The 26,852-nt window shown below is 41.0% G+C and overlaps 1 protein-coding gene across 1 annotated transcript in view; it reads right to left on the bottom strand.

The window, feature by feature from the left end:
* Positions 1-25,243, bottom strand: part of ARMH4 (armadillo like helical domain containing 4) — a 128,113-nt gene extending 102,870 nt beyond the window's left edge. Inside the window, exons 1-4 of the mRNA XM_047861060.1 lie at positions 25,131-25,243; positions 13,933-15,367; positions 11,177-11,431; positions 7,651-7,863 (exon numbers count right to left, since the gene is read on the bottom strand). Of these exons, the coding sequence (XP_047717016.1) occupies positions 7,651-7,863; positions 11,177-11,431; positions 13,933-15,310 (1,846 nt within the window). The 5' untranslated portion in view covers positions 15,311-15,367; positions 25,131-25,243. The remainder of the gene's footprint in view (positions 1-7,650; positions 7,864-11,176; positions 11,432-13,932; positions 15,368-25,130) is intronic.
* Positions 25,244-26,852: the final 1,609 nt, after the last annotated feature.

The raw sequence follows: 26,852 nt of genomic DNA on the forward strand, positions 1-26,852 counted from the left end.
GCAGTCGGTTAAGCGTCCGACTTCAGCCAGGTCATGATCTCGCGGTCCGTGAGTTCGAGCCCCGCGTCAGGCTCTGGGCTGATGGCTCAGAGCCTGGAGCCTGTTTCCGATTCTGTGTCTCCCTCTCTCTCTGCCCCTCCCCCATTCATGCTCTGTCTCTCTCTGTCCCAAAAAATAAATAAACGTTGAAAAAAAAAAAATGAAAAAAAAAAAAGAAAAGAAAAGCAGTTGCTTCTGTTATTAAAAAACTATTCTTAAGAAATAATTCATCAAGGGCGCCTGGGTGGCTCAGGCGGTTAAGCGTCCGACTCAGCTCATGTCAAGACCTCATGGTTTGTGAGTATGAACCCCACATGGGGCTCTGTGCTGACAGCTCAGAGCCTGGAGCCTGCTTCAGATTCTGTGTCTCCCTCTCTCTCTGCCCCTCCCCTGCTCGCTCTCTCTCTCTCTCTCTCTCTGTCTCTAAAATAAACAAACATTAGGGAAAAAAATAATTCATCAAACCAATAAGCTAAATTAGAAAAATACGCTTGATTACATGTCTATAAACCGATTGTGTGGTGTATGTGGTCTTCTATTCACCACCCTTTAGAATGTTTTCCATATTTTGGGGTTTGTCATCGCTTATTTTTTTTTAAATATCAACAGAATAATGAGTGTGTGTATGTGTGTGTGTATATATATATATATATACTATATATATACATATATGCAAATCTATACACACAAATATCCCATGCACATACACACACAAGACTCACAAGCATAAATATCAATTTCTTATTTCTCTAAGCTGGGGCTAAGCTCTCTCTCATTCCTAATTCTCAAAGTCCTTTTTTTCTGTAATTTTTTGTATGATACTGTCCCACCTTCTGCCTTTTATTTCTGTTATTTAGGTATCTGTCTTAACTCTTCTACTAACATTTATGTAAGATCTACTCCCATTTGTTCTTACTATCTGAATCACCAAACAAATACTTGCTAAATGTGCATGTAAATGAATGAACAAAACCTCTGAATATAGGGCTAAATCTTTTTGTCATCTTGAGCCACGATGTAAAATTTCATGTGTGTCTAAGGTTGAGAGCTTTACCAAGCAGTGCTAACTTTCTACTTTCTAGTGCTGGGCAACAAAGAGTCCAAAAAAAAAAAAAAAAAAAAAAAAAAAAAAAAAAAAAGGGGATGGAAAAAATCAGCTCCAGAATAATGTTTGTTTAATTGTAATTATACCAACAAATGAATTCCTTATGATAAGAAAGCATACTAGAAAACAGAATGAATGTCAGTTATCTTTCTTTAACAGCAGAATTTGTAAGCAAACTTTGTGGTAATACATGATAATATTGATTTTAAAGATTTCTAAAATACCATTAGCTATATGAGCATTAGTAGTAGCAAACACGGGATGACCATTCTGGGTGCTAAGTAATTTACTATACTATTCCTAAACAACATATTAGTACTTAAGAACAGAGATCTATAATAAATACCAGAGAAAGTATGATTACTTCAGGACAAGACAAAGTGACTTAGTATAAGAGACAATCGATAACTGAAATCACCAGCAATCCTGTGTTTTGTAATCTGACATGTAATATATGTGAAAACGATGCACATATAAAAACAAGTTAAAAAAAAAAAAGCTCATCCTTCCCTAATGTACATGGCAATAGTATTAGACATTTCCTGTGTTCAGGTTAATAGTATAAAATTGGTGTTTTTTATTAAATTCCCATTATTTTTGCCAGAACAAGCATGGGGGCAGGGGGGAGAATTCAGCATTTAATTCACCAAATCAATTCACCACTAAAAATAAAAATCCAACAAAGGGCATTTTCCATCAAATACTCTTTTCCTCATCTTCCCATTTGCATATCATTTAAGAGGCTTTGTTACTGAAAAAAAACAAAACGAAATGAAAATGAAATCCAAAGCATTTCCAAGAACAAAAGCCAAAACTTGTATCCATTCTTAACACAGTTAGAGTGACCATCCTTAACCTCACACTGCAGTATTACAAGTAACAGACAATTCAAACTTACTCCTCTACTTGATCTTTCCTTCCAGATTCCAATGAGCAGCACCCAAAGGCAAATCACATCCACTTCGGTTCATAAATACAGCCTCAGGATGAGATTTTAAATACTCTGTCTCATTCATCCATTCTAGCTGCCTTCTGAGTTGAAAAGTTACATGAGAATTGAGAAAATAATAGCAAAACCCTCTCTGAAAAGGAGTGCATACTGGGAAGATCAAAAATATTGATTTTGTGAATTAAGTGCATGTGAAGAGCAAACACTTCTCCTATAAATTCTACATGAGTTTTTAAGCATCCTCAATGGAGCTAGTAAAGAAAAGCATCTCTGAGACTTTCCCACAATGCCACTTAAAGAACGTATTTCCCAATTCATTTCTGACTGACCAATAAAGAAAATAAAACATCTTGTCTTAGGTAGCAACTATGAGTCCTCCACACTGCCAGAACGATCAGTCATCTGAGTGAAGGCATACTTTTCCAACATCACTTTCATCTGAAATTTCTATGTTATCAGTAGAGAGAATCCTAGAACAGAGACAGAACTGGCAACTCTGAATAAGAAAGGAGAGATAACAGCACTATCTCTTCAGCAGAGGAAATTAAAAGGTGCTGCATATATATAGTGGAAATGCTCTCAGAAGAATGTAGAAAATATCCATGAAATTAAATACATACACACATACACACACACACACACACACACACACACACACACACACACACCACTCACAAAAGCAGGAAAATGGATGTCACCAAAATAGATTAAGCAACAAATGACATAACAGTGGAAGCTTTCTGTCCTACATGTGCTGCCTGACTGGCAAAAGATGTCAAAAATGCAGTTTTTTTAAAAACCTAAATATAAGGGCAGCCAAAATGGTCTTCCAAAAAGAAGGAAAAAACCTCAGAAAAGAAAAAACTAAAGTTAAATCATATATTTGGTCTTACTTTTAAAAAATCAAGATGTTAAAAAAAAGGTTAAATGGGACGTTCCTGTTGATATTAAAAATTAAAAATCTCTTGATATGATAAAAAAGGTAATATGTTATATATGTACATATAACATACATTATAAGTTTCACAAAAAAGGTAATTCTCTACCAAGTCAATTACTGTGAGTTTGTTCCATGAAGCCGATAGTAAATGGGAACTGTCTGGGATAACAGCACTGGATCATACAGCCCCAACACTCAGTCTATTATGCCTACAGAAGGACATTAAATAGGATCAGTTAGATCAGCCCAGAGACCCTGGTATTTCTTCTTCTCTTGCAGAAGAGCAGTAAGCTAACCCAGAGTCATCGTGGGAGAATCTAAACTAATTCATCCTGTTCCCAAGTCTGTCTGGTCAGCACCATGGTGAGCACCAAGTAGTTTCCCATTTACCACTAGCTGGAAGGCTCAAATACTGACTTCCAAACATTAAGGGAGGAAGTCTGGGGGTGGGAGAGGTGAGGAAGGATTACCAAAACCTAATCACAAGATCTAGGAAATCTTTGTTTTTGTACTCTTACCTCCTACATGTACTTAGAAACCTAGTTCTTGGTACAAATAAACCCACAATTGATTTCTTGCTGAATATTGAATTGTTAAAGCAACAACCTTCCACCGTACAGAATTATTGTTACAATTTTACAGCACAGATAAATTTCCATCTTCTGTGGGAATATAAGAAAGACTAAAGTAAGTCTGATTTATTCAGAGTAAATGGATATCCTCAGTTGGATTTCTAAAATACAGAAAGCAAAACTTCCCTAGGTAAGAAATATTGAAAGACCTAGTCCATTTGATATTAGGGTTAAAATATTACGGTTAAAATATTCTAAAATATTCTAAATATTCTAAAGATTAAAAAAACTCCAAGTAAATTTTCATAAGTAATCAGAAATTGTTAAGTTTCTATTTTGGAGCAGAGAAAGACATGAATATTCAACAATAAAAGGATATCAACCTATACAGAGATCATATCCAAAAATTAATTTATGTAGTTATATATATGCAACTAACTTGCCATTAGGCTATTTTGAATAAAAAATTAGAACACTTTTGTCATGTTTGTATTTAAAAAATGATGAATGCAGCCCTAGTGGAGTTATGCCTGAGACAAGTAGAATGCATTTTTTACCATCCTGAAAACATTGATTCCCTAAAATAAAATAAAAAAATAAAAAAAATAAACAAGGAACTAAAGTGTGTCACGCAAGGTGACAGATAAACCATTATCCCTTCAAAAATCAAACTATTTTTGCTGACAAGGTAAAAAACCTACTAAAATAGGCACAAGGTGGAATGCACATATAGAGGCAGTCTCTTCAGAGACTGAGAAATGTAGAACACATCACAACTTCTCCTGCTCTCAAATGCGCATCTCTCAAGTGGATATTGCAGAGACAGAGCACGTCTGCCTTCAGAACCCCCTGGTGAACTTCTCAGAAACAGACCCCTGGTATGTGCTGAACTGCATCCCCATTATATGTATGTGTATGTGTGTATATATGTGTTCTGTGTGTGTATAAATATATATATATATAATATATAAAATATATAAATACACACACACACACACACACACACACACACACACACACACACATATTCAAAACCCGCCATACTTGTGAATGTGACCTTATTTGAAAATAGGTTATTGGCAGATACAATCAACATAAGATGAAGTTATTGGAGTGAGTCCTAATCCAGTGGCTGGTGTCCTTGTAAGATGAGGGAAATTTGGGCACAGTCACACTTAGGTATAACAGCCACGTGAATATGGAGGCAGGGGTTGCAATCATGTTGCCATAAGCCACGGAATGCCTCATCAGAAACTAGAAGAAGCAAGGGCTGATTACCCATCTAGAGGCACTGGAAGGAACATGACCCTGCCTACACCTTGATTTCAGACTTCCAGGCTCCAAAACTACAAGAGAATAAAGTTTTGTTGTTTTAAGCCATTCAGTTTGTGGTATTTTGTTATGACAGCCCTAGAAAACTAAGACAGTCAGTGATTATGCTGTAGAGCCGTAAAGGAGGAGACAAAGAAGACAGGGGGCCAAGTAGATACAATTTGAGGTTTGTCTGAGCCCCTAATTATCCCCTGAAGGATAAACATTCAGAAATTTCCACAAAGGTTGTTGATCCTTGGATGTCTGGTATCTAATAATGGCATGTCTTGCCCATATCCCATTGAGAAAAATACTCCATTCTCTGGAGAAATGCTTCTGTCCCCTAGTGGGAAAGAAGATACTAAAATAGCATATAAAAATTTAATAATATAATTAAATAAACACACATCTTTAAACTGGAAAACTGTATGTCATTTGTCAACACATCACAGAGATTAAAACTTCAAAGGTAGGTAACTTGATGTAGCACACAACCCTCTGTTCTAGTAAAAATAAATTATCTTCAGGGTGCCTGGGTAGCTCAGTCAGTTGAGCGTGTGACTTCAGCTCAGGTCATGATCTCACAGTTCATGGGTTCGAGCCCCACATCAGGCTCTGTGCTGATAGCTCACAGCCTGGAGCCTGCTTTGGATTCTGTGTCTCCCTCTCTCTTCGCCCCTCTCCCAGTCGCGTTCTGTCTCGCAAAAATAAATAAACATTTTTTAAAAAGTGTTTTTTTAAAGAATACATTATCTTCCTCTGGGTATAACCCTATGATAGAATTAAAATCCTTCACCCAAAGGTCTCAAAGACAAGGCAGAAAAACATGCCTTGAAACCGCAGGCCTCCAACACACACAGAAATCTAGTAGGTTTATCTGTTTAAATAAGTGTAGTCACTTCAGCTTCCAGAGAAGTAGATGCACCAACATAAAACTAATTGTGATGTTATTAATGTACACTAATTAAACATACATCGTGCACTTCCTGGGTTCTAGAAGAAAAGGTGTGTTTATTCAAAACCCTATCTTAAGCCCAACAATGTAGCTGACAGAGGATTTTTAAACCAAAAGGGTCTTCCATAAGCCTTGACAAGGATCATAATTTAGATCAAAACCCAAAAAAATATATTCTCAAAAAGAAGCTGGAATTGAATTGTGTAGAAGAAAAGCACTAAAACTCCAGGACATCTTAGGCAAGTCAAGAAAATTCTCACATATTTCAACGCAACTGCCATCATCTACTAAATTTAGAAAATTATTGCAGTTTCACAAGTATGGATTACTCACAAATATATTTTTTTCCCTCTGATTTAATGAGCCCTGCCGGGTAAAGCTGTCATCTCTAACGCAGGTTAATTTGGGGAAACCTGCTTTTTCCAGATGGCGTCAAGGAGAGCAGACAGCTAATATGAGATTAATCTCAAAGTCATACGGTTTTTATCTCAATGTGGAGTGCAAGAGCTATCAGCCTCTGAGCTTGCTTTGATCCATTTCTTAAACCAGCCTTCTACTATGGAGTTCTCCACACTACTCCTAAAATGTCATGTTTCTCTGCCAGAAAACTGCCAGTGTTACCCTGAAAGTCTGTGACAGAGTCTGCTGCAAACCTGGATGAACCACCTTCCCTGCTATACAGCAGACAAAATATTAAATAACACCACATCCTATGTCTTTACTGCATCAAACCCACAGATAATTTAGTTCCCAAAAGCTTACCTGTCTTCTAGATTAGAAACTCAGCATTACAAATCTCTGGATATTCTGCACTTCCAACCAAAAGCTGTTTGCCTGCCAAAACGCTGATTAATTAAATGACCTCTCATCATATTTCCAGTCTTCTTGTTTGTGGATGTACAGCTGTGCTCCGAGCATCTTTTTCACGCTCAAAGCCAGTGTCTTGGAAAGTATAATTTGGCATGAATTTCTCAGTCTTAACAGGTAAAGAGACTACCCATCTCCAAATAGTACAACATCCTATGAACATCCCAGAGATGGTCATAAAGAAGAAAACCCCAGCACTAACAACCAGAGCAGTGCTGTGAAAATACAACCCACATTAAAACTTCTACCTAAGAAAATCTGGTGGGGAAACTTGAATTTTCCTTATAAACAAATATCCTCAATCCAGCTGGCAGATTTTAAATCATCTAAAGCACTCTTTCAAAATGTGGACACCAGATCGTATCCTACACCGACTGAATCAGAATCACTGGGAGGAATCAGGCATTAGGATTTTTTCAAAGTTCCCCCAAGTGATCCTAATGTTCATCTACAGTTAAGAACGATTGATCTAGACCAGGGGCCAGCAAGCTTTTTCAGTAAAGGGCCATATCATAAATGTTTTATACTTTGTGGGCATTCAGTCTCTGTCACAACTACTCAACCCTGCTAATCTGGCACAGAAGTAGCCACAGACAATATGTAAATGAACAAGTGTAGCTGGGTCCCAATACAGCTTTATTCAGGAATACTGAAATTTGAATTTTATTTAACTTTTACAGGTCACAAAATATTATTCTCATTTTAATTTTTTTTCAATCACTTCAAAATGTAAAGATCATTCTTAACTTGCAGGTCATACAAAAATAGATGGCAGGTCAGATTTGGCCGGGCCATAGTTTACTGACCCCTGATCTACACTGCATACGGAATACATTCTCCTTAATCTTCAAAACAACATTTGCTCAGTGACTCAATCAGTCACAGAAAAGATTCTCTTCAATGTATGGGTACCTTCAGATTCAAGTTGTTCCAGGCCAAATGAGGCAGCTGTATTAACATGGCTAATGGATGGAACAATGGTTCTTGTCTCAGAGGGTGCCTCAGAATCAGAAAGTGCTGGGAAAATGCTGGGTGCTTCCTCCAATATTCCAGGCGGAGTCACTGGAGAGCCCATAACTGGTGTGAACAATTCCTCATTTGGCCCTGTGATGGTGTCCATTAGATCTGTCAAACACAAGAGATAGGACTTGACCCAAAGATGATCAGTAGGGGAAATGTATACATGTATTTTTTTCTTTTTAAGTAACAAATGATTAATGAAACCAGTATCTTATATACAGTAAGTTTGGCACTTAGGCCAGCTCCCTCTTCCCATAGTGCATCAATCCAGCTATGCAAGGCAAGACACTTTACCTTCCAGGAAAATGTATTGTCTCAAATCAGAACTTTCTTTTTAAATTTTAATATCCCACTCATTCCATTGACAATACTATGGACTTTGCAGAATTTTAGATACAACAATGGAAAAGATAGAAAATTTAACAAAAAATTATTAAGGGTGCCCGGGTGGCTCAGTCAGTTAAATATCCAACTCTTGGTTTCGGCTCAAGTCATGATCTCACAGTTGATGAGTTCAAGCCCTGCATGGGGCTCTGTGCAGACAGCGCAGAGCCTGCTTGGGATTCTGTCTTCTTCTGTCTCCACCCCTTCTTCGCTCACACTCTCTCTCTCTCTCTCTCTCTCAAAAATAAATAAATAAATAAACATTAATAAAATATGTTTTAAAAATTATTAAAATATATGCCAAGAACTACTTTTTCATTTTAATTTTTTTTAACGATTATTTACCTTTGAGACAGAGAGAGAGACAGAGCATGAATGGGGGAGGAGCAGAGAGACAGAGAGGGAGACACAGAATCCGAAGTAGGCTCCAGTCTCTGAGCTGTCAGCACAGAGCCCAACGCGGGGCTCGAACCCATGGACCGCGAGACGGCGAGACCGCGAGACCGCTAGACGGCGAGACCACGACCCGAGCGGAAGTCGGACGCCCAACCAACTGAGCCACCCAGGCGCCCCATGCCAAGAACTACTTTTAAAAATTAAGCCAAAGAGTAAGAGTATGTGTCTAGAATATGCTCAATTTCTTTTTTTTTTTTTTCAACGTTTATTTATTTTTGGGACAGAGAGAGACAGAGAGGGACAGAGAGAGACGGGGGACGGGCAGAGAGAGAGGGAGACACAGAATCGGAAACAGGTTCCAGGCTCCGAGTCATCAGCCCAGAGCCCGACGCGGGGCTCGAACTCACGGACCGCGAGATCGTGACCTGGCTGAAGTCAGCCGCTTAACCGACTGCGCCACCCAGGCGCCCCTAGAATATGCTCAATTTCAAAGCAGCCAGATTTAGCTCCAGGTTTTCCCCTATATAAAAAACCCTTGGATAGTATTATTTTGCACGTCTGGTAGATCATCAGGATCTCTGAGGTAGTTTTTTAAAAATCGATTTTCATGCTTTCCACATATCTCAACTTACTGAATCAGAATCTCCTTGATGGTGAAGACCAAAAAACTATTTTTTTAACTCCCAGGATATGGATTCACAGGCTCTCACATCCATGGCTGTTAAGAGTACACATTGGTGCAACCACTTTGGAAAACAATTAGGCATTGCCCCCTAAAGTCAAACATTCATACCTAGAGCCCAGCGATTCAGTTCCTTGCTAATATAACCAAGAGAAACTCCTGTACATGTACAATGGAGAATATGCATATGGCAGCAATCAGTGTTCACAACAGCCAAACCTGGAAATGACCCAAATGCAAATTGCTAGAAGAGACTGGATAAAGATTAGATGCATAAACTGCAATCTATTTTCATAATGGAACATTATAAACAGTCAAAACAAAAGAACCACATTAGGTAAATTTTAGCCATAGATTATTAAGTAAAACAAGTAAGTCCCAAAAAGGTTATCTCCAGCACAATACTGTTTTATAAAGTTAAAAACTGCTGAAATGTTTAAATGCATAATTTTATGCATTTAATAAAACTAAACTAAAAGGAATTCAGGGAAATGAGGAACACAAGATTCAGGATGACAGTTACTAGTCAGAGGAGGAAGTTGAGATATAGGATTACATGTAGGTTACTAACCAGGCCCTACGGGGTTTTTTGGAGAGACAGGATTAGGAGATATTTATTACATTATTAAAAAAAAAAAAAAACTCAGCTAATAAATTAAGCCTATTTACTTAGACCAACAAATAATGAGATAGAGACATGAGGTCCAAAAATAATTAACTAATAATTTTTGTAATCCCCAGGCAATTCCAATAATCACCAAGATTTGAAAACTTTGCTGTCCTTAAGATATCAGAGCATTTGAGGGCCTCCTTTATAGAAAGCACTTTGTATACATTATTTCAAATCCTTAAAATAACCTATAAGATAGGTAGGCATGGTGCCTGAGCAGCTCAGGTGAGTGACTGACTCTTGATTTCAGCTCAGGTCGTGGTCTCTGTGCTGAGCATGGAAACTGCTTGGGATTCTCTCTTTCCGTCTCTCTCTGCCTCTCCCCCACTCGCACACATGCACTCTCTCTCTCCCTCTCAAAATAGAAAAATTAGCTTCAAAAATAAACTAAGTGAAATTAACATAAAAGATAGGCAGGGGCATCTTTTGGGTGGCTCAGCTGGTTAAGCGTTCGACTTCAGCTCAAGTCATGATCTCACAGTCCATGAGTTCAAGCCCTGCATCAGGCTCTGTGCTAACAGCTCAGAGCCTGGAGCCTGCTTTGGATACTGTGTCTCCCTCTCTCACTCTTCCCCTCCCCTGCTCATGCTCTGTCTCTCTCTCTCTCTCTCAAAAATAAACATTAAAAAAATTTTTTTTTAAAAAGATAGGTAGACATTATTTAAAGATGCACAAACCAGGGGCACCTGGGTGGCTCAGTCAGCTAAGCGTCTGACTTCGGCTCAGGTCATGATCTCACAGTTCATGAGTTCAAGCCCCACGTTGGGCTCTGGGCTGACAGCTTGGAGACTGCTTTAGATTCTGTGTCTCCCTCTCTCTCCTCCCTTCCTCTACTCGCATGCGCTCTCTCTCTCAAAAATAAACATTAAAAAATTTTAAAAAATAATAATAATAAAGATGCACAAACCAGGCTTAGAGACATTAAGAAACCTGCTTGAGGCCACAATACTAGTGAGGGCCAAAGCTGGGATTCAAACCCTGGTCCTCACTGTTTTCACTCCACCCCCTGGCTCCTAGCGGCCAGGCCTGTCAAACAAGGAGAGAGTTCTCAGGAAGCCTGGCCTTCACAGGCCCCAGTGATGAGCCACCAGGAGACTCTGCTTTGGGAACTAACCCCTCATCCTTTTAGGCTTTGCCACATCTCCCCAGACAACAGAGCATTCACCTGCATTTTCTGTTCATTCTCTAGGTGAGTGCAGGCAGATGGGGGTACATCTGCCTCACTCATTCTATTCCTTATTAACTCAGACAAGATCCACACCCAAAATTCTCCCTCCCTTACAAACCTTCCAGAGCAGAAGTAACTTCAAAAGACAGAGGCGTGGCCGCAGTGGAAAGTGTCGTGGCCAGAGGCTCCCATCTCCTCGACAGCTGAGTAACGTCAGGAACACCAGATGTGGTGGAGGGGGGCTCTTCTCCTTCCTCAGTCTTACCATTTTCTCTGGTAACCTCGAGGGTAGAAACCTGCTGCTCTTGTGTCACCAGTGATAAAGTGGCTTCTGTTTCTTGAACAACTGTTGTCATCTCTTGAGTGAGGATGTCTTAAAAGGGGGGATACAACATTTTAAAATAGACAAATTCCCTGTACCTTAAAAAGTCACTCTATAATTAATAAACTGGAAAAAAAAAGAAAATATCTATTTCAGGGTATGGGAAAGCAAATGGATCGCTCAGATACAAAATGCCAGTAAATAAATGTTTTCAGTGTTGCTGCTTTCAGGAGCAATGAATCAATCTGAGACAGAGATAAATACAGTAACATAAAAAACATAAAATAAAATACAAAACAAAATAGGAAGGTCAACAGCTGAGCTCCCTTTTATGAATATCAACATAACCAGTCTGTCAAGAAACAAATTATATAGAACTAAGTTATATTCAAAAATTCTCGGGGCGCCTGGGTGGCTCAGTCAGTTGAGCGTCCGACTTTGGCTCAGGTCATGATCTCGCGGTTCGTGAGTTCAAGCCCCGCATCGGGCTCTGTGCTGCCAGCTCAGAGCCTGGAGCCTGCTTCGGATTCTGTGTCTCCCTGTCTCTCTGCCCCTCCCCTGCTCACACACTGTCTCTCTCTCAAAAATAAATAAAGATTAAAAATAATTTTTAAAAATTCTCAGAAGCATTTATATCTATTAATTTTCACATTTGCACTTCTGAAGGGGAAAAAGAAGTTAGCATTTTGAATAAAGGAATAATAATTATAGTAACGAATGTTTACTGGGTTTCTATTATATGCTACATACATGCACTGTCAAGTATATTGTAAGCATTATCTTATTTTATCTTCTAAAATGTACTAAGGGGAGGTAGGTACTAATATCATTCCATGGAAGCCATACGTCATAGCAGTCAAGAATGCAGGCTTTAGAGTCAATTTGCCTGGGTCTGAATTCTGGCTCGGCCTCTACTAGCTGTGTGACCTTGAACAAATTCCTTAGCATCTCTGGGCCTTGAGTTTCCTCAGCTGTAAATTGGAAATAATAGCAGTACCTATTGCATAGAGTTGTTAGAAAGATTAAATTAGATAACACGTGTAAAACTTAGCACATACTCCAATATATCAGCTATTATTACCCACTTTACAAACAATTTAGGTTGAGAGAAGCCTACATAGTCAGTGCTCTTAACCACTGTGCTAACTATGCCTGTCACATTAGGTGGAAAGTGAGTTAAGTGACACAATTATGACTAAGGAGCATATTCAATAATCAAAATAAGAACCATATAATCATCGTATTCATTTTACATTTTAGGCTGTATTAATACAAGCTATGCAATTCTAATACATAAGTATCAGAGATTCAATTATGCGATGAATAATCTGGAACTATATGACTTAATGCTCCAGGAATATCTTAAACTGTTATGGAAAACTGAAGTAAACTTCTTATTCAGTCACATCTAATATCTTCATGGTAATGGAGACCCAACTCTCTCAATGGAATTTAACAACCAACTTACAAAACATTTTCTGGAAGCTTCTATGAAAATGTACAGTATACTAAGTCTTTCGGTCCTTAAAAACTGAACTGGACACGTAAAATTCAATCTTACCATTTTAATTCAATCTCAACACTTTACAAAACATACTACTAATTTGAAATTTCCATTAATGGAGCTACTGAGCTGATATAACAAGATGAACATATTCCAAAACAATTTGGAATGAGCATATGCATGTATACTAAGTCTATCCTTCCTCATGCTGTTATCTGACCAACTACACATAATAAAAGAAAAACATTATCCGTCAGCAACAAACGTAAGGCTCATCAGCTCATAACAGTCACAGATATAAAGGCCAAGAGGAAGTACTACAGTATTAAGCCAACAGAGAGAATTCATCAGTATTGGGGTTTTTTCTTATTTCTAGAGGGATTTCTTTTTGGGAAAACAAAATCAAAGAACTCAGGTGGTTAATGCTGTTAAGATAAATATTACCGAAAGCTTTTGGTAAGAAATTATCAGGTATGTGAGTATTTTTTACACCTATATGTAAATAATATCCTATATTGTTTATTATACCATTTAAACATATAGCTAGTTCTTCAACATTTTCCTGAAGAGTTATACGTTTTCCTAATGACATGTGTGAAAACTATCAGTCTATTTCAGGGTTTCTCAGCACTACGGACACTCTGGATCAGAAAAGTCTTTGTGACTGGGGGGCTATCCTACATGCTGCAGGATGTTCACAAGCCTCTTTGGCCCACTAGATATCCTGGCACCTGTCTGTTATGACAACCAAAAATGTCCCCAAAATTGCCAAATGATAGGGGTGGGGACAAATTGTTTCCTGTTGAATGGCCTACATGCAGAGGTTGTATTTGGGTGTAATTTCTACATAAAATACATTTTGTATTTGTTTACTTCTGCTTTTCATCAAAACTTAAATAACTTCTAAATTCTCGCTCAAAAAAAAAAAACCCATAAGATGAGACCTAGAAGTAATACAACGCTATATGTCAATTATACCAATTTTAAAAAATAAGAAATTCAAATCAAAACCTTCCCAAAGTTTATTTTTGTTCTTTCTTTCTTTTACCTTTCAATGTATGTCCCAATAGTTGATGCGCCTCAGATTCATATTCCGAGATGGAGACAGTGGTCTCTATGAAAAACATAGCATCATTCTCCTTAGTGGATTCCATGAAGTCTGCAGTATCTTGGAAGAGGGTTACAACAGAGACTTTCATATCTTCCATCAAACTTGTGGGAGTAAAGGAACTCTGATCCGTGAAGGCAGACGATCGCTCCTCCCCGGGTGCCATTAGCAGGGCTGTCCCCATGTGGGCTTCCCCTTCTGGCAGCCCCAGAGCCACATCTGCAACCTCTGTCAAAGGTTCACCCTCTTCCATACCTTCTATAGCATCGTTATCTGTTACTCGGGCTGTCTGAGACGTTTCCATTCCCACCTGGGTCTCCATATTGTCTCCAAGCTTTGGGATCTTTATCTGGCTTACACTCTCTAATTTAGTGTCATCCCACTCATCACTTATGACAGAGGCAGCTGGAACAGCAGTGCTGACACTCACTGTGACTCCTGGGGCTCCCAGCGGCCTGTCAGTTTCTGGCTCAACACTCAGGGTGTACTCAGAGGTTGTGAGCCAGTGCTTGGTGGCGGTAGTCTGGGTATGATCAGCTGTCATCTGCAAAGGCTTCTCCCTATCAGGCATGGGGCTTCCAGGTGCCATGCCTGCTGCGGGCTCAGCACCAGGGAAAAGAGTTGCCCTATGTTCTGCGTCGGCTTCAAACTTCTCTGTCCTTGGATTGGTGGTCAGCATTTCTTTAGTATTCACATCAGAGGAAGGGAAATGTCCCAGACTAACTCTTTCCTGACTTTCCGTTGCAAACAACTGATGATCCACATGCTTCAGAAAACCCAGTGTTGCTTCTGTGGTCCCTTCCGCAATGGGCTGAATGAGGGTACTACTGAAGAGTTCCTCCTTCTCATCCATGTTCAGAGGTGCGGTTGCAGCAGTAGGGTTGGTTAGCATGGCCTTGGAGAGTCGGCTTTCAGGAGACACTCTCTCTGGCTGGCTGGACCCAAACACTTCCTCCTCCACAGGGATCACTGTCTCAGTAGCAGTGTAAATGTCAGGACTATTAGGCTGCATAAGCCCAGTTCCTACTGGATGAGCTTCTTTGTTAATAGGAAATACTTTATTTAAAGATGTTGCTGACGGCCCCGCTAACACTATCATTGGGTCTTCAGAGACTACCAACTGGGGAGTGCACTTTGAAGTAACAGAGTCATTTTCTGGGTCATCTGTGTTCATCCTCTCTGGCTGCCCTGTTTCTGCAAGACCATGTCCTATCTCCCTTCTTCCCATTTTGGGGAAGGCCACGCACTGTGTGGCAACGTTGAGAAGTAGAAGGCCACAGAATGCCAGACAAATGTGCAATACAATTGGTCTGCTCATAGTGGAAGAGAAATGTGCACATAAATTGGCAGAGTTGACAATTCCAGTAATTGAGCCCTGCAGAAAAATAAAGCATATCAAACTGTCATATAAATGTATTTTGTAAATAAGCCCCTTTAAGTAAAGTCAGAAGTTAAAATCATTTCCTTGGTGTGGTGCTCAGAGATGGTATGGAAGAGACGGCTGTTCTACTTCTTTGTACCTTTGAGAACTGGATAACCCAGTTCATTTTTCCCTGCTGAATTTTGCAGCTGATTTAACTTGAAGCTCTCTAGAAAAGGTACACATAGTTCAAGGACTAAGTTCGTTGTTTCTTTAATACCTATTTGAAAAAAATTACCCTTGAAGTCACATTTGCAATAGTCTCCCCAAATTCCTCTATTAATCACATAAGCAAATGACTACCAAAATGGCAATATGTCCAAGATATAGAAAGTAAACCTTACATTTATTTATATTACATTCAGAGATCTTTCAACTATGGTTTAAAACTTATAAGACATCATCATAAAACACTGAATACCAGTTACATTCAAGAGTTTTTTAAGTAGGGGCGCCTGGGTGGCTCAGTCGGTTAAGCATCTGACTACGGCTCAGGTCATGATCCCACAGTTTGTGAGTTCTAGCCCCTCATCAGGCTCTCTGTTGTCAGCACAGAGCCCACTTCAGATCCTCTGCCCCTCCCCTGCTTGTTCTCTCTCTCAAAATAAATAAATAAACTTTTAAAAAGAGGTTTTTTAAGTATGTAAATGATTTTCATTTAAAATTCCTCTTTAAAACACTTAAATGATTTCTTTTCTCTGTAACAACTATAAAAATGAAAGGCAAACCCTTGATGCCCTTGATGTTTCAAAAATTAAGGAGTAGAAATGGTGAAAGAGTTAATGTAAATTGGTGTTTTTAAGAAAAAAAAACTTTTTGGGGCGCCTGGGTGGCTCAGTCGGTTAAGCGTCTGACTTCAGCTCAGGTCACGATCTCGCGGTCCCTGAGTTCGAGCCCCGCGTCGGGCTCTGGGCTGATGGCTCAGAGCCTGGAGCCTACTTCCGATTCTGTGTCTCCCTCTCTCTCTGCCCCTCCCCCGTTCATGCTCTGTCTCTCTCTGTCTCAAAAATAAATAAAACGTTAAAAAAAATTTTTATAATAAAAAATTAAAAAAAAAGAAAAAAAAACTTTTTAAGAAAATGAAATACATTTTAAATTAGCAACATTTCCTGAATACACATTATCATTAGATTAAGATTTGTTGCATTTTTTAAAAAACTACTCACACTCTCATTAAAACTAAAACTCTAGCAAAACTACTAATCCCCCCCCCAAATTTATGAGTTTCGGGGTTTTTTTATCTACTTTGCTGTTTGGGCTCTTTCTTTTTCCATCATCAGAAATCTCTCAGATGCTGTAGATGTTCTAGGAAATTAAACCTAAGAATGAAAATTCTAGAATAAAAACGTAATCTTTATAAAAGCTGTATTTTTTTCTTTCTTTCATGTGTAATCATTAAACTATTTGGGTTAAGCACATAATGCGCACACATAAAGTATAAAAAGTAAGATTTCATTGGTCCGTCTCCCCTTAAGAAGCTCAAAGCTTCCCTGTTTAGTCTGTAGGTCTTTCCGAGACCAAGAAAAGGTCAAGTCCTTAGAGCATGATCTAGACAGGTGAAGAGAAAACAGAAGGCTGAATTTTTCTACATGAAGAAAGAGGAATCCCCAGATTCGGAGCTGAGGCTTCCTGACAAACCACCAGCACCACACGAATGAGTCACCTTTGAAGTCATCTTCCCAGCCCCACTCAAGCCTTCAGACAATTGCAGCATCTTGACCATAACTGCTTAAGAGACCTTGAGCCAGAACCAGCCAGCTAAGCTACTCTGAACTTGTGCTTTGTCTGAACTTGTGCACAGAAGTGGGATGAAATTATAACCATTTATTGCCACCACGTTAGGGACAATTTGTCACACAGAAATCTTGAATCCACAGTACTTTGGGAGACTACAGGAATGAGAAGATGTCATGAGGTGCCATGTGCAGAAAAGGACCAGCATATATCAAGGATCATAAATTTAGCAACAGAAGAAACTGAAGCCAGAGGTGACTAGGAGAAATAGAAGTCACTACACCCCTTCAAGAGTCTTCAGAGATAGCGAGAGGGATGGTAAGTTTCCCTCTATGTGGGATGAGAGCCTGCGACAATTTTATTAAAATATTAAATGACATACAGGGAGCTAGCATCATTTTAAAAGGAGAGAATATGGGAAAGATACTTGAAAAGGGGGACTAGCATGTGCCAAGACATGTCAACATTCTGAACATCAGTTATCATCATACTTTAGATGACCCCTAAAGAATCCCACTTCGTAGCCAGGTAACACATTTAGTAATAGTATCTGGCTTGCTGCCTCACTTAAGACAAAAATATAGGGGGCGCCTGGGTGGTTCAGTCGGTTGAGTGTCCAACTTCAGCTCAGGTCATGATCTCACAGTTTGTGAGTTCAAGCCCCACATCGGGCTCTGTGCTGACAGCTCGGAGCCTGAAGCCTGCTTTGGATTCTGTGTCTCCTTCTCTCTCTGCCCATCTCCCGCTTGTGCTGTCTCTCTTTGTCTCTCAAAAAATAAAAAAATAAATAAATGTAAAAAATAAAATTTAAAAAAAAGACAAAAATATAGAAGCACTGTAAACAAGAATGTTCACAGTTGATGAAACTACGTCTTTGTGCAACTTGAACTATGAAACATATGTAAAAGTAAAGAACACTCTGATCTATTCAAAGAGCTGCCCTTTTCTGAACAAATATTTTTCCCATTCAATGAAATCTTACTAAACATCCCAGACAATGTAGGGTGTGGCCTAAAAACTTGGTCGACATGATCCCATGCTTCTGGATAAAAACCTGAAAAAAACAGGCCATCATGAATGACTATTATTTAGAGGGATATGGACTAGAATGAGAAAAACAATTCCTGAATCCTAGCTTTCTTGCTACTAGAACTTGCTATGGGATATTGTGCAAATGGCCTCAGTTTTTCCTTTGATAAAATGAGGAGTTAAACAAAATAATCTTATAAATCCCTTCTACTTCCATGAATCCATTTTCATATTTTATCTATAGGGCATAGAATTAAAATGCAAATGTTTTCATGTTCCAACAACTGTGCCATCAGGTAGGCAAGGCACTCTAATGACTGGATGGATGTTTCACATTTTATTTATATGTTCTAGAGTCATGCAGACTGAGAGGAGAATTTTATAAACAAATCAGATTTGGGGAGTCAAACCATAGAGATTTAATATAGCCTCAATTGCCTTTCCCAAACAGAATATTCCTTTAAGGTTTTATTTCCAGCTAGATCTCGAGCTTTAGAATTTGTGCGAAGGGAATTCTGCCATTGCTCTCAAAGACTTTCCTTCTGTAATTAAGTGTCAGACACCTGCTTTCTAAATCCAACTACAGAAAAAATGGGGGTGAACTGCAAGCCTATTCTATGTCTGTGTATTGCAGCCATATGTTCCTTCTCCCCACTATTCAAAGCGATGCCCGAACTTTAAAAGAAGCAGAGGAGACAGCCTATAAGGATGACAGCAGGGAACATGCCTGCAACTCAGATAAATTGGTAAATGACCTTCAAGTTCTAGGCCTTTCTCCATCTTTCAAAGCACAAGTTCAGACAGCCACTCCCATGAGTATGGTGTCCTCCACTGAGAGCTGCATGACGTTAGAGAATAAATAAGAAAAGGCTGACCGTTGTCAATGCAATGGCAATATTTCTAAAACTAAATAATCATCTGTGATCATCTATCACAGGCTGTAGGCCTTTTCTTTTTTTCCTCGACATGTACCCCCTCCCTGGCAAAGTGCCTGGCACAGAGGGAATGCTCAGTAAATATTGACTGAACAAACAGAGGAATGTCCAGAGCCTACTTTTCTGGGGAAGGAGAGGGTGGGGAAATTTAATTGCTAATTAGTACTCTGTGTCTTCATTATCTTTTTTTTTTTAATTTTTTTTTTTTCAACGTTTATTTATTTTCGGGACAGAGAGAGACAGAGCATGAACAGGGGAGGGGCAGAGAGAGAGGGAGACACAGAATCGGAAACAGGCTCCAGGCTCTGAGCCATCAGCCCAGAGCCTGACGCGGGGCTCGAACTCACGGACCGCGAGATCGTGACCTGGCTGAAGTCGGACGCTTAACCGACTGCGCCACCCAGGCACCCCATGTGTCTTCATTATCTTAAATGAACTCAATTCAAGAACATTTAACATACAAAAGAATATTTCTCTAACTTTTCTTTCACACCATGGCTGCTCCTTCTTTCTACTATATCCATCCATGCACATATTAATTCAGGTAAATAAACTCTAACCAAAATGCTGATAGTGGTATTGGCTTCTAATAATAGCTTGAAAAGCATGCCTTTCAGAGCAAATCAGTAGCACTTTGTCTATCATTTGCTATCGGGGTATCCTCATGGCTCGGCAGTCCACTGAACAATTTACTGCATTTCTGCCACCAGTGGGCAGATAAGCTGTTCTGTCAACCATTGTCTTTGATCTTAAATAGATACAGTCCAGAACCTGTTTCTTTGTCAAGTTGAGGCACGGTCAAGTTACAAAGACAAATGAAAGACAACATAAGAAAATACAGATTTAGCCGTCTTGCTAGATTTAATAACCAGGATTTTTTTAAATGCTTTTTCAACACCGTTTCCAACTGAAATGTCTACTGCTGATTTTGTGTGTTACCAACATGTAGACACAGAAGGGAACCAGCATGTTAAAACATTCTCATCACTGGCAAAGTTCCTTTTTGCCAAAGGAAATGAGTTCCATGGGTAGTATGTAAGGAACATGAACATTGCCCTAAGAGTACTCAAGACACAGGAGGCCTATAGAGAATGCCAAAAAGCTGGTAACAATCTGCCTGATATTTTCCTTTTCTTGGGATAAACACAAATACCGTAAGTAGCTGGTATAGAGTTTGGAGAAGAAAGCTGCCTCATCTTAGATTTTCACTGTCCCCTGGAAGAAACTTGGATACCACCTCAAGCGCACCGTCTTCTTCACCTAAACTTTGGTGTCATCCTGAACTCTTCTCTATAGTCTAGATTTCACAACTTCTGTGGATCCTTCCCCCATAATGTCTCTTGGAATTGGCCTTCTCATCACCTCGCTGGACTGTTACTATTTTAATTGCCTTTCAACCAATGATCCTGTTCAAACTCCCTTCTCTCCAATCCATTTTATACAATCCAGATGGCTTATTCTTAACAATAAAAATGACAATAACCAATCAAAAATGGCTACCATTTGGAGGCTGCTACATGCCAGGTGTTGTGAGGGCCTTATGTAAATTACCTTATTTAATCCTAACAACAACCTAATGAGATAGGCTCTATCATTATCTCCATTTTTTATTAGCTGAGAAAGCAACAGGTTTACAGAGGACAACTAACCTGCCTATGTGAGGATGCTAGTTTCTGAACTTGTGAATTCTGTCAAACTTCATGTTGCCCCCTTTTGCCCAACGCATCCTTTAATGTCACGAAGTTTACAACCGCCAAATTCCGTATCTATAAGACAACCCACACCACTAACTCCCCTACAAACCATCACCTACCGAGTATATTGCCCTCTTACCTGCCATCCTCATTCCAGGTTCCTAAGTTTTGCTCACAGCACTGCACTAGCCAGAACACTCCCTCCTTCCCTACCCAGGTATCTAAACCCTGCCCCCTTCCCCCCACATCCTGTTTACTAACTGCTGTCACAAAAATGCCTAGCCCAATCTCTTCCCATCCTTCTCCCAACTTCTCTGGCACAAATCATCACGTCCGTAAGTCTTGCCACCTCAAATGAGATTCGGTCCTTTGCATGCAAACACTGGTGTTTTAGCTTCCTTTGTCTGCCATATAATTACTAATAATGGTAGGCATGGAGAGGTGTTCAATAAATATTTGCTGCAGTGAAGCGAACGTAAATAACTGTTTAAGAGTGTGAAAAAGAATGCTCAGAGTGTCCATTTTATACTGTAAGATTTTCTTTTTTTACTTTTTTTTCAACGTTTTTTATTTATTTTTGGGACAGAGAGAGACCGTGCATGAACGGGGGAGGGGCAGAGAGAGAGGGAGACACAGAATCGGAAACAGGCTCCAGGCTCCGAGCCATCAGCCCAGAGCCTGACGCGGGGCTCGAACTCACGGACCGCGAGATCGTGACCTGGCTGAAGTCGGACGCTTAACCGACTGCGCCACCCAGGCGCCCAATACTGTAAGATTTTCAATGAAATTGCATGGTCTATCCATGTCTAAATGTGTATTTTGTTCAGACCTGGCCAATTCTGGCTACTTATTCCATGTATCATTTTAATAATAGTAATAATTACCTGCATTCTCACTTCTGCTATATTTTAGGTTTTCAGAGTTAATTTCATTTAAAAAAATAGATCAGCATTTACAAGTGACGAGCCTCAGAGCTTCAGATCGACTTGCTTCCCAATTATCATCTCATCTTTTAAAAATCTGTTAGCGGGGTGTCTGGGTAGCTCAGTAGGTTAAGCGTCATACTCTTGGTTTTTCAGCTCAAGGTCATGATCTCATGGCTCGTGAGATGGAGCCTCACATCCAGCCCTGCCCACATCCAGCCCTATGCTGACAACACGGAGCCTGCTTGGGATCCTCTCTCTCTGTCCCTCCCCACTCGCTCTTGCTCTCTCTCTCTCTCTCTCTCTCTCACACACACTTTCAAAATAAGTAAATAAATAAACTTAAAAAATAAATTAAAAATAAAAATAAAAACCAATTAGCGATTCTTTGATTGATGAGGGGAAAAGGAAAACTCTGTCCCTTCTTTGTTTGTGTCTTAATTATCTTTCCATTTTGTACATCCCCTGATCCTCAATAATTAACTTGTCATTGTCTTACCTTTTTAATCCTTAAGGTTCTCTCGCCAATGCTATTTAATTTGTCTAAAGCCAAGCTTATCAAGATTCTGACCCTATTGACCCAGCTGTGGCACATGGCATTACGGTACCCCATTTCTGATTCACTGTGCTACTGACAAGTGTCATTGGCCTAATATACTGGCTTTAAGATCATCTGGACCTCATCATCCTTCACTTTAAATTGAGTAGCTGGAATGACAGAGGATCCTTTCAGCAGCATGTTTGCCCACAGTGGAAGAAGGGAGAACAGAATAACTACAAAGAAAAGCCTGGTTCCCTAGGAGCAAAGCGGCATCAGTGCTGACAGGGAAGAGGATGAGTAAGCTGGGGTCAAGAAGGTTACACTGGCAACTACCAGCAAAGTGCTTTACCATCCCCGCAGACCACAACTAGGTTATACATACTGAGCCCAAGAGCTTTGTTCTCTCCACAATGCAGCACTGCAGACCAATGAAGATGTCAGTGCCTGTGGCCCCTAGTGCATCATCCTATCCCTGGGAAAAGAAGCTGAACTGAAGATTTAAATACTGGCTTCAAGTTCCAGCTCTACCTTGGGCAAATCACTGAAACTCAGCTGCCTTGTTGCAAGATGGAAGTAACAATGCTCATTCTGTTTTCTTCAAAGGGTGGACAAGACACAAAACATGATAACAGTCATGAAAACAGTTTGAAGAAAAAGTTTTAAGTATCATTCAATTTAAGATATATTAGTGTGATATTGGCATACAATCCCCTCAAACTACCGAAATGTGAGCAATTTGAAACATCCATAGTGTCTTTTTTCCCTGTAGACATTTCCATGGAGCTTCCTCCTTCGGCTTCTCACGTAGACAAAGTGACCTGGGAATTGCCTGATGGTTGCAGAATCCTATCCTAATCCATCTTGGTCAACAAGCTCTTCTCCATCCATCATGCAATTCTCTTCCATGACCCGATTTGACATGGAGAAAGTAAACCCGATTTTACTGGAGAAAGTAATCCCCAGGTAGACATTTCAAGGAATAAACATAATATCTCACATTTCAAGCTGAAACTTGATTCAGATACTTTTCTTACAATCACCCGTAAACACAATATGGGAAAAACAGGATTGACCACACATCTTAATTATAGAATGAGTTTTCATTCTACAGAGATTAAACCCAGCTTCCTTATGTAAGGAAAAAAAAATTCAACGAACAAAAAATTCAATTCCATACACAACTTTTCAGGCAAATATCTGCTAAATAAAGAATAAGTACACCTTTGGTTCAAAAGTGTTAATTTTCTATAACAGGTAAGCCTATATTCCCAATTTGGTTCTATCCATGCATTAACCCATTTCTGTAATAGCAAATTATGATATTAAAAAGTCTAGCAGGAAACACCAGAACATAAGATAAGGAGCCTCCTATGAAAACAAAGACAAATCCACGTTTCCCTAATTGGCTCTGTTGCCGTAGCTACCTTAGACTTGGTGAGTCTTGGGAATTTTGTGAATAAACACAATCAATATCAAGTCAGCTGTATAAGTGCTTGGTTCATTATTATGACAAACCCAACAGCTCTACCTTAGGCATATGTGTAAGTCAGATCACTCTTAAATCACTACTGTGTGTAAAAGCAGCAATGCTGCGCTACTGTGAAATCTAACCCCAGTTTTGAGTTTCTTTCAATAGATGCTACAGAGGGTTTCTGCCGGCAAGTGAGCAGAAATCAGTCAATGACTTTAAATAAGCTTGGCTTCAATAATACTCCTTAGAGTCCAACAGCATCATGTGTGATCAAGGAAATACACTAAAAAGAAGGGGAGGCAGGCAAATTCTCACCACACATGTTGCTTCCTAGAGAAGTCCTTCAGAGCTCTATGGATGGTTTTGTGAACCACTCCTGCTCCCCCTTAAGTTTGGAACTAAAACTTCCAGAGAAAGAATGCAGACACTTTAAAGCATCCTGTCTTCTCTCCTCTGCACAGAAATTAGGTGCTAAGATCCCGGCAGGTCCTTGGGCTCGGCTCGGGAAGGCAAAGATTTCTCATCTTTGAGAACTCCAAACTCTTGAGAGTCCTATATTTTGTTCACCCCGGCTACCTTCAGCCAGCTCATCAGCCATGGCTTACATATTTGGAATCTACACAGGTTGGGTTCTGTCCGTGACCAGGAGGCACATTTGATATCCAGGCACCTCCAGGCAACACCTCCCAGCCATTCCGTGGTCTCAGGCAGAGCCTGACCTCCTCCGTGTCTATCCCACAAGCCCTCTTTCCAATTAAGCGACCTTTCCAAGCAGCATCCTCCTGCCGTGTCCTGGAGGACCGGTCAGGGTCTGAGCAAGGAGGTTCCGTGACATTTCTGCACTAAACACTCAACTGTTGGTCTTCTGCAAAGTAGCAGAACACATTTCAGTGGCCACCGCAGCCCCCTTTCGCTCCTCGGCTGCTGGACACTGACTGGCATCGGGGACACAGCGATCGATGCTCTCTGAAAGGAGCCGATCAGAGTCTTCAGGAACTTCTCTACCACCGCCGAGAGACTGGGAGGGGAGGGAGAGAAGAAAGAAAAGCCCACACAAAAGCAGCCAGCCCTGCAAGCCCCGCCAGCACAAAGGCCCGCGCGCTGGTGCGGAGCCGGGAGGCTGGGCTGGAGCGAGGAGTGCGGCGAGTCTTCCGAGGCCTGCGCGCCGCGCCCAGCGCGCCCCGAGCTGCCCCCCGCGCACCCCGCGTCGGGGCACAGCGTTCCGGTGGGGGCTCTGGGCGCACGCCTGGAGCGCCCCGGGCTGCCGCGCTCCCCGGACCGCAGCGCTCCCGGGGCGACCCCGCGCCGCCCCGGGCTCCGGCTCCGTCTCTGCGCGGAGCCCCGTCTGCAGGCGCGGCCACCCGAGCGGCAGGAGCCGGGCCCGTGCTCACCTGTGCGCCTTCAGCCGAGCAGCGCGCGGAGAAGAGCGGCGGCGCCCGCGCTGGGCATCCCCGGCGCGGCCCCTGCAGCTGCGGCGGCTCCCTCAGCCGTCTGGGACGCCAGGAGGAGGACGCTTCGCTTTGTTGCTTATTCATGAGGCCGCGACGAGGGCTGGGGATTGGGCGGCGGGGAGATGTGCTCGCCCCGCCTCCGCTGGCACCGACACCCTATGCCGACGCCTCACGCCCCTAGGCGCGCACGTCCCGGCCTCGGCTCTCGCGGTCCGAGCCGAGTGGCCGGGCTGGGTCCCGCTCTGGTCCGGGCTCCTGGGACCCCTCCGGAGACACCTCCCCCCCCCCCCCCCCCCAGTCCTGCTGTCCCTCTTCGAAGCCTGGCCTTCTGTGGCAGCAGTTCCTCGGTGCCTTCGGCCAGGGCTCTGTTTCCGCTGGAAGAGCCGAATTTCTCTGGTCCTTGGAGAGGGCAAAGGGTGCACGTCGGAGGCTGCAGGCTGCAGGATATTCCTGGTGTGAACTGTGCGGCTTAGGAGTGCCTCTAAGTAGGCTCTTGTAAAGTAGTCCCAAACAAAGTGTTCGCTTCTCAGAGAAGTTAACAACAAGCGCCGACTAAGAAGTATGCTTTATTGAGCCCTTAGTCCTGCCGAGATCAACGCTAGGTGCTTCACTCAGTACCTGCTCCATCTATTCAGTAACCCTGAAAGAAATAATGATAATCCCCATGTAACAGGGAAGAAAGCCGAGGCTGAAGGTAAGTTGCCAAAGGTCTTGTGGCCACCAGGAATTCATGACCTCCATCCTTGAATCTGTCAACGACTCAGTTTACTTCCGTTAACCCTCATTAGGGGTAAAAAAGAGAGGTCAGGAATCCAAAGGCCTTTTCTAGAACAACCCCCACAGAACCTGACATTTGCAAAAACACTTTTCACATACGTTATCTCTTGTATTTATTCATTCCCTTCTTTATAATAGTGGTCTTAGTCCTGTTTTGTACTATTTGTAAACACCTTCAAGACAGAGCAAGGTCTTGTTTACCTTTGACCCCACACACCTAACACAATAGTCAAATATGCACTGTTACCTTACCCATTCCACCTCTCTCTAGAAGAGATTATCTTTGCATTTCCAGAAGAGTTGTCAACAGTTGTTGAATGTAATGTAATGTAATGTAATTGAGTTGAATTGAATACATAAGATCTGGTTTTTTATGTATATTCAGTGTGATACAATATAATACATTATACTGTGACCAGTCCTTCTACCTGAATTCAATACCCACCAGGTGGATAAGCCATCCCCAGCCTGACCAAGTTGTGTTCCAACATTCTGTTTTTATTTCAGTTGTTTGAAATGTGTACCACATCTCATAAAAACGATGTTATATAGTATGGTGAGATTCCCAACTAGACCCAAAATTGGGTCTACTTGACCCAAATGCATATAAAGAATAGTACTAATAAATAACAACCTGATCAGTCAGGTTGGACCAGAGGACCAACAGAACAGAAGACAACAGAAGAAAGGGATTCCAGCTCCCCAGGCATCTAGGGCCAGCCTTATACACATACGTGAAATAGTCAAATGTTCTTAGACTTCTTCCTGCCTTCTGCTCTGCATCCCTAACATCCTAATGTTCTCCTTTGAGACCAATAATACTCTTAGTCCCAGCTACAAGGCTCCACTCCCCAGATCTGCCTTACACTCAAAGTTTTCCCTTCT

This window comes from Prionailurus viverrinus, chromosome B3, assembly GCF_022837055.1.
Source record: "Prionailurus viverrinus isolate Anna chromosome B3, UM_Priviv_1.0, whole genome shotgun sequence".
Lineage (NCBI taxonomy): Eukaryota > Metazoa > Chordata > Mammalia > Carnivora > Felidae > Prionailurus > Prionailurus viverrinus.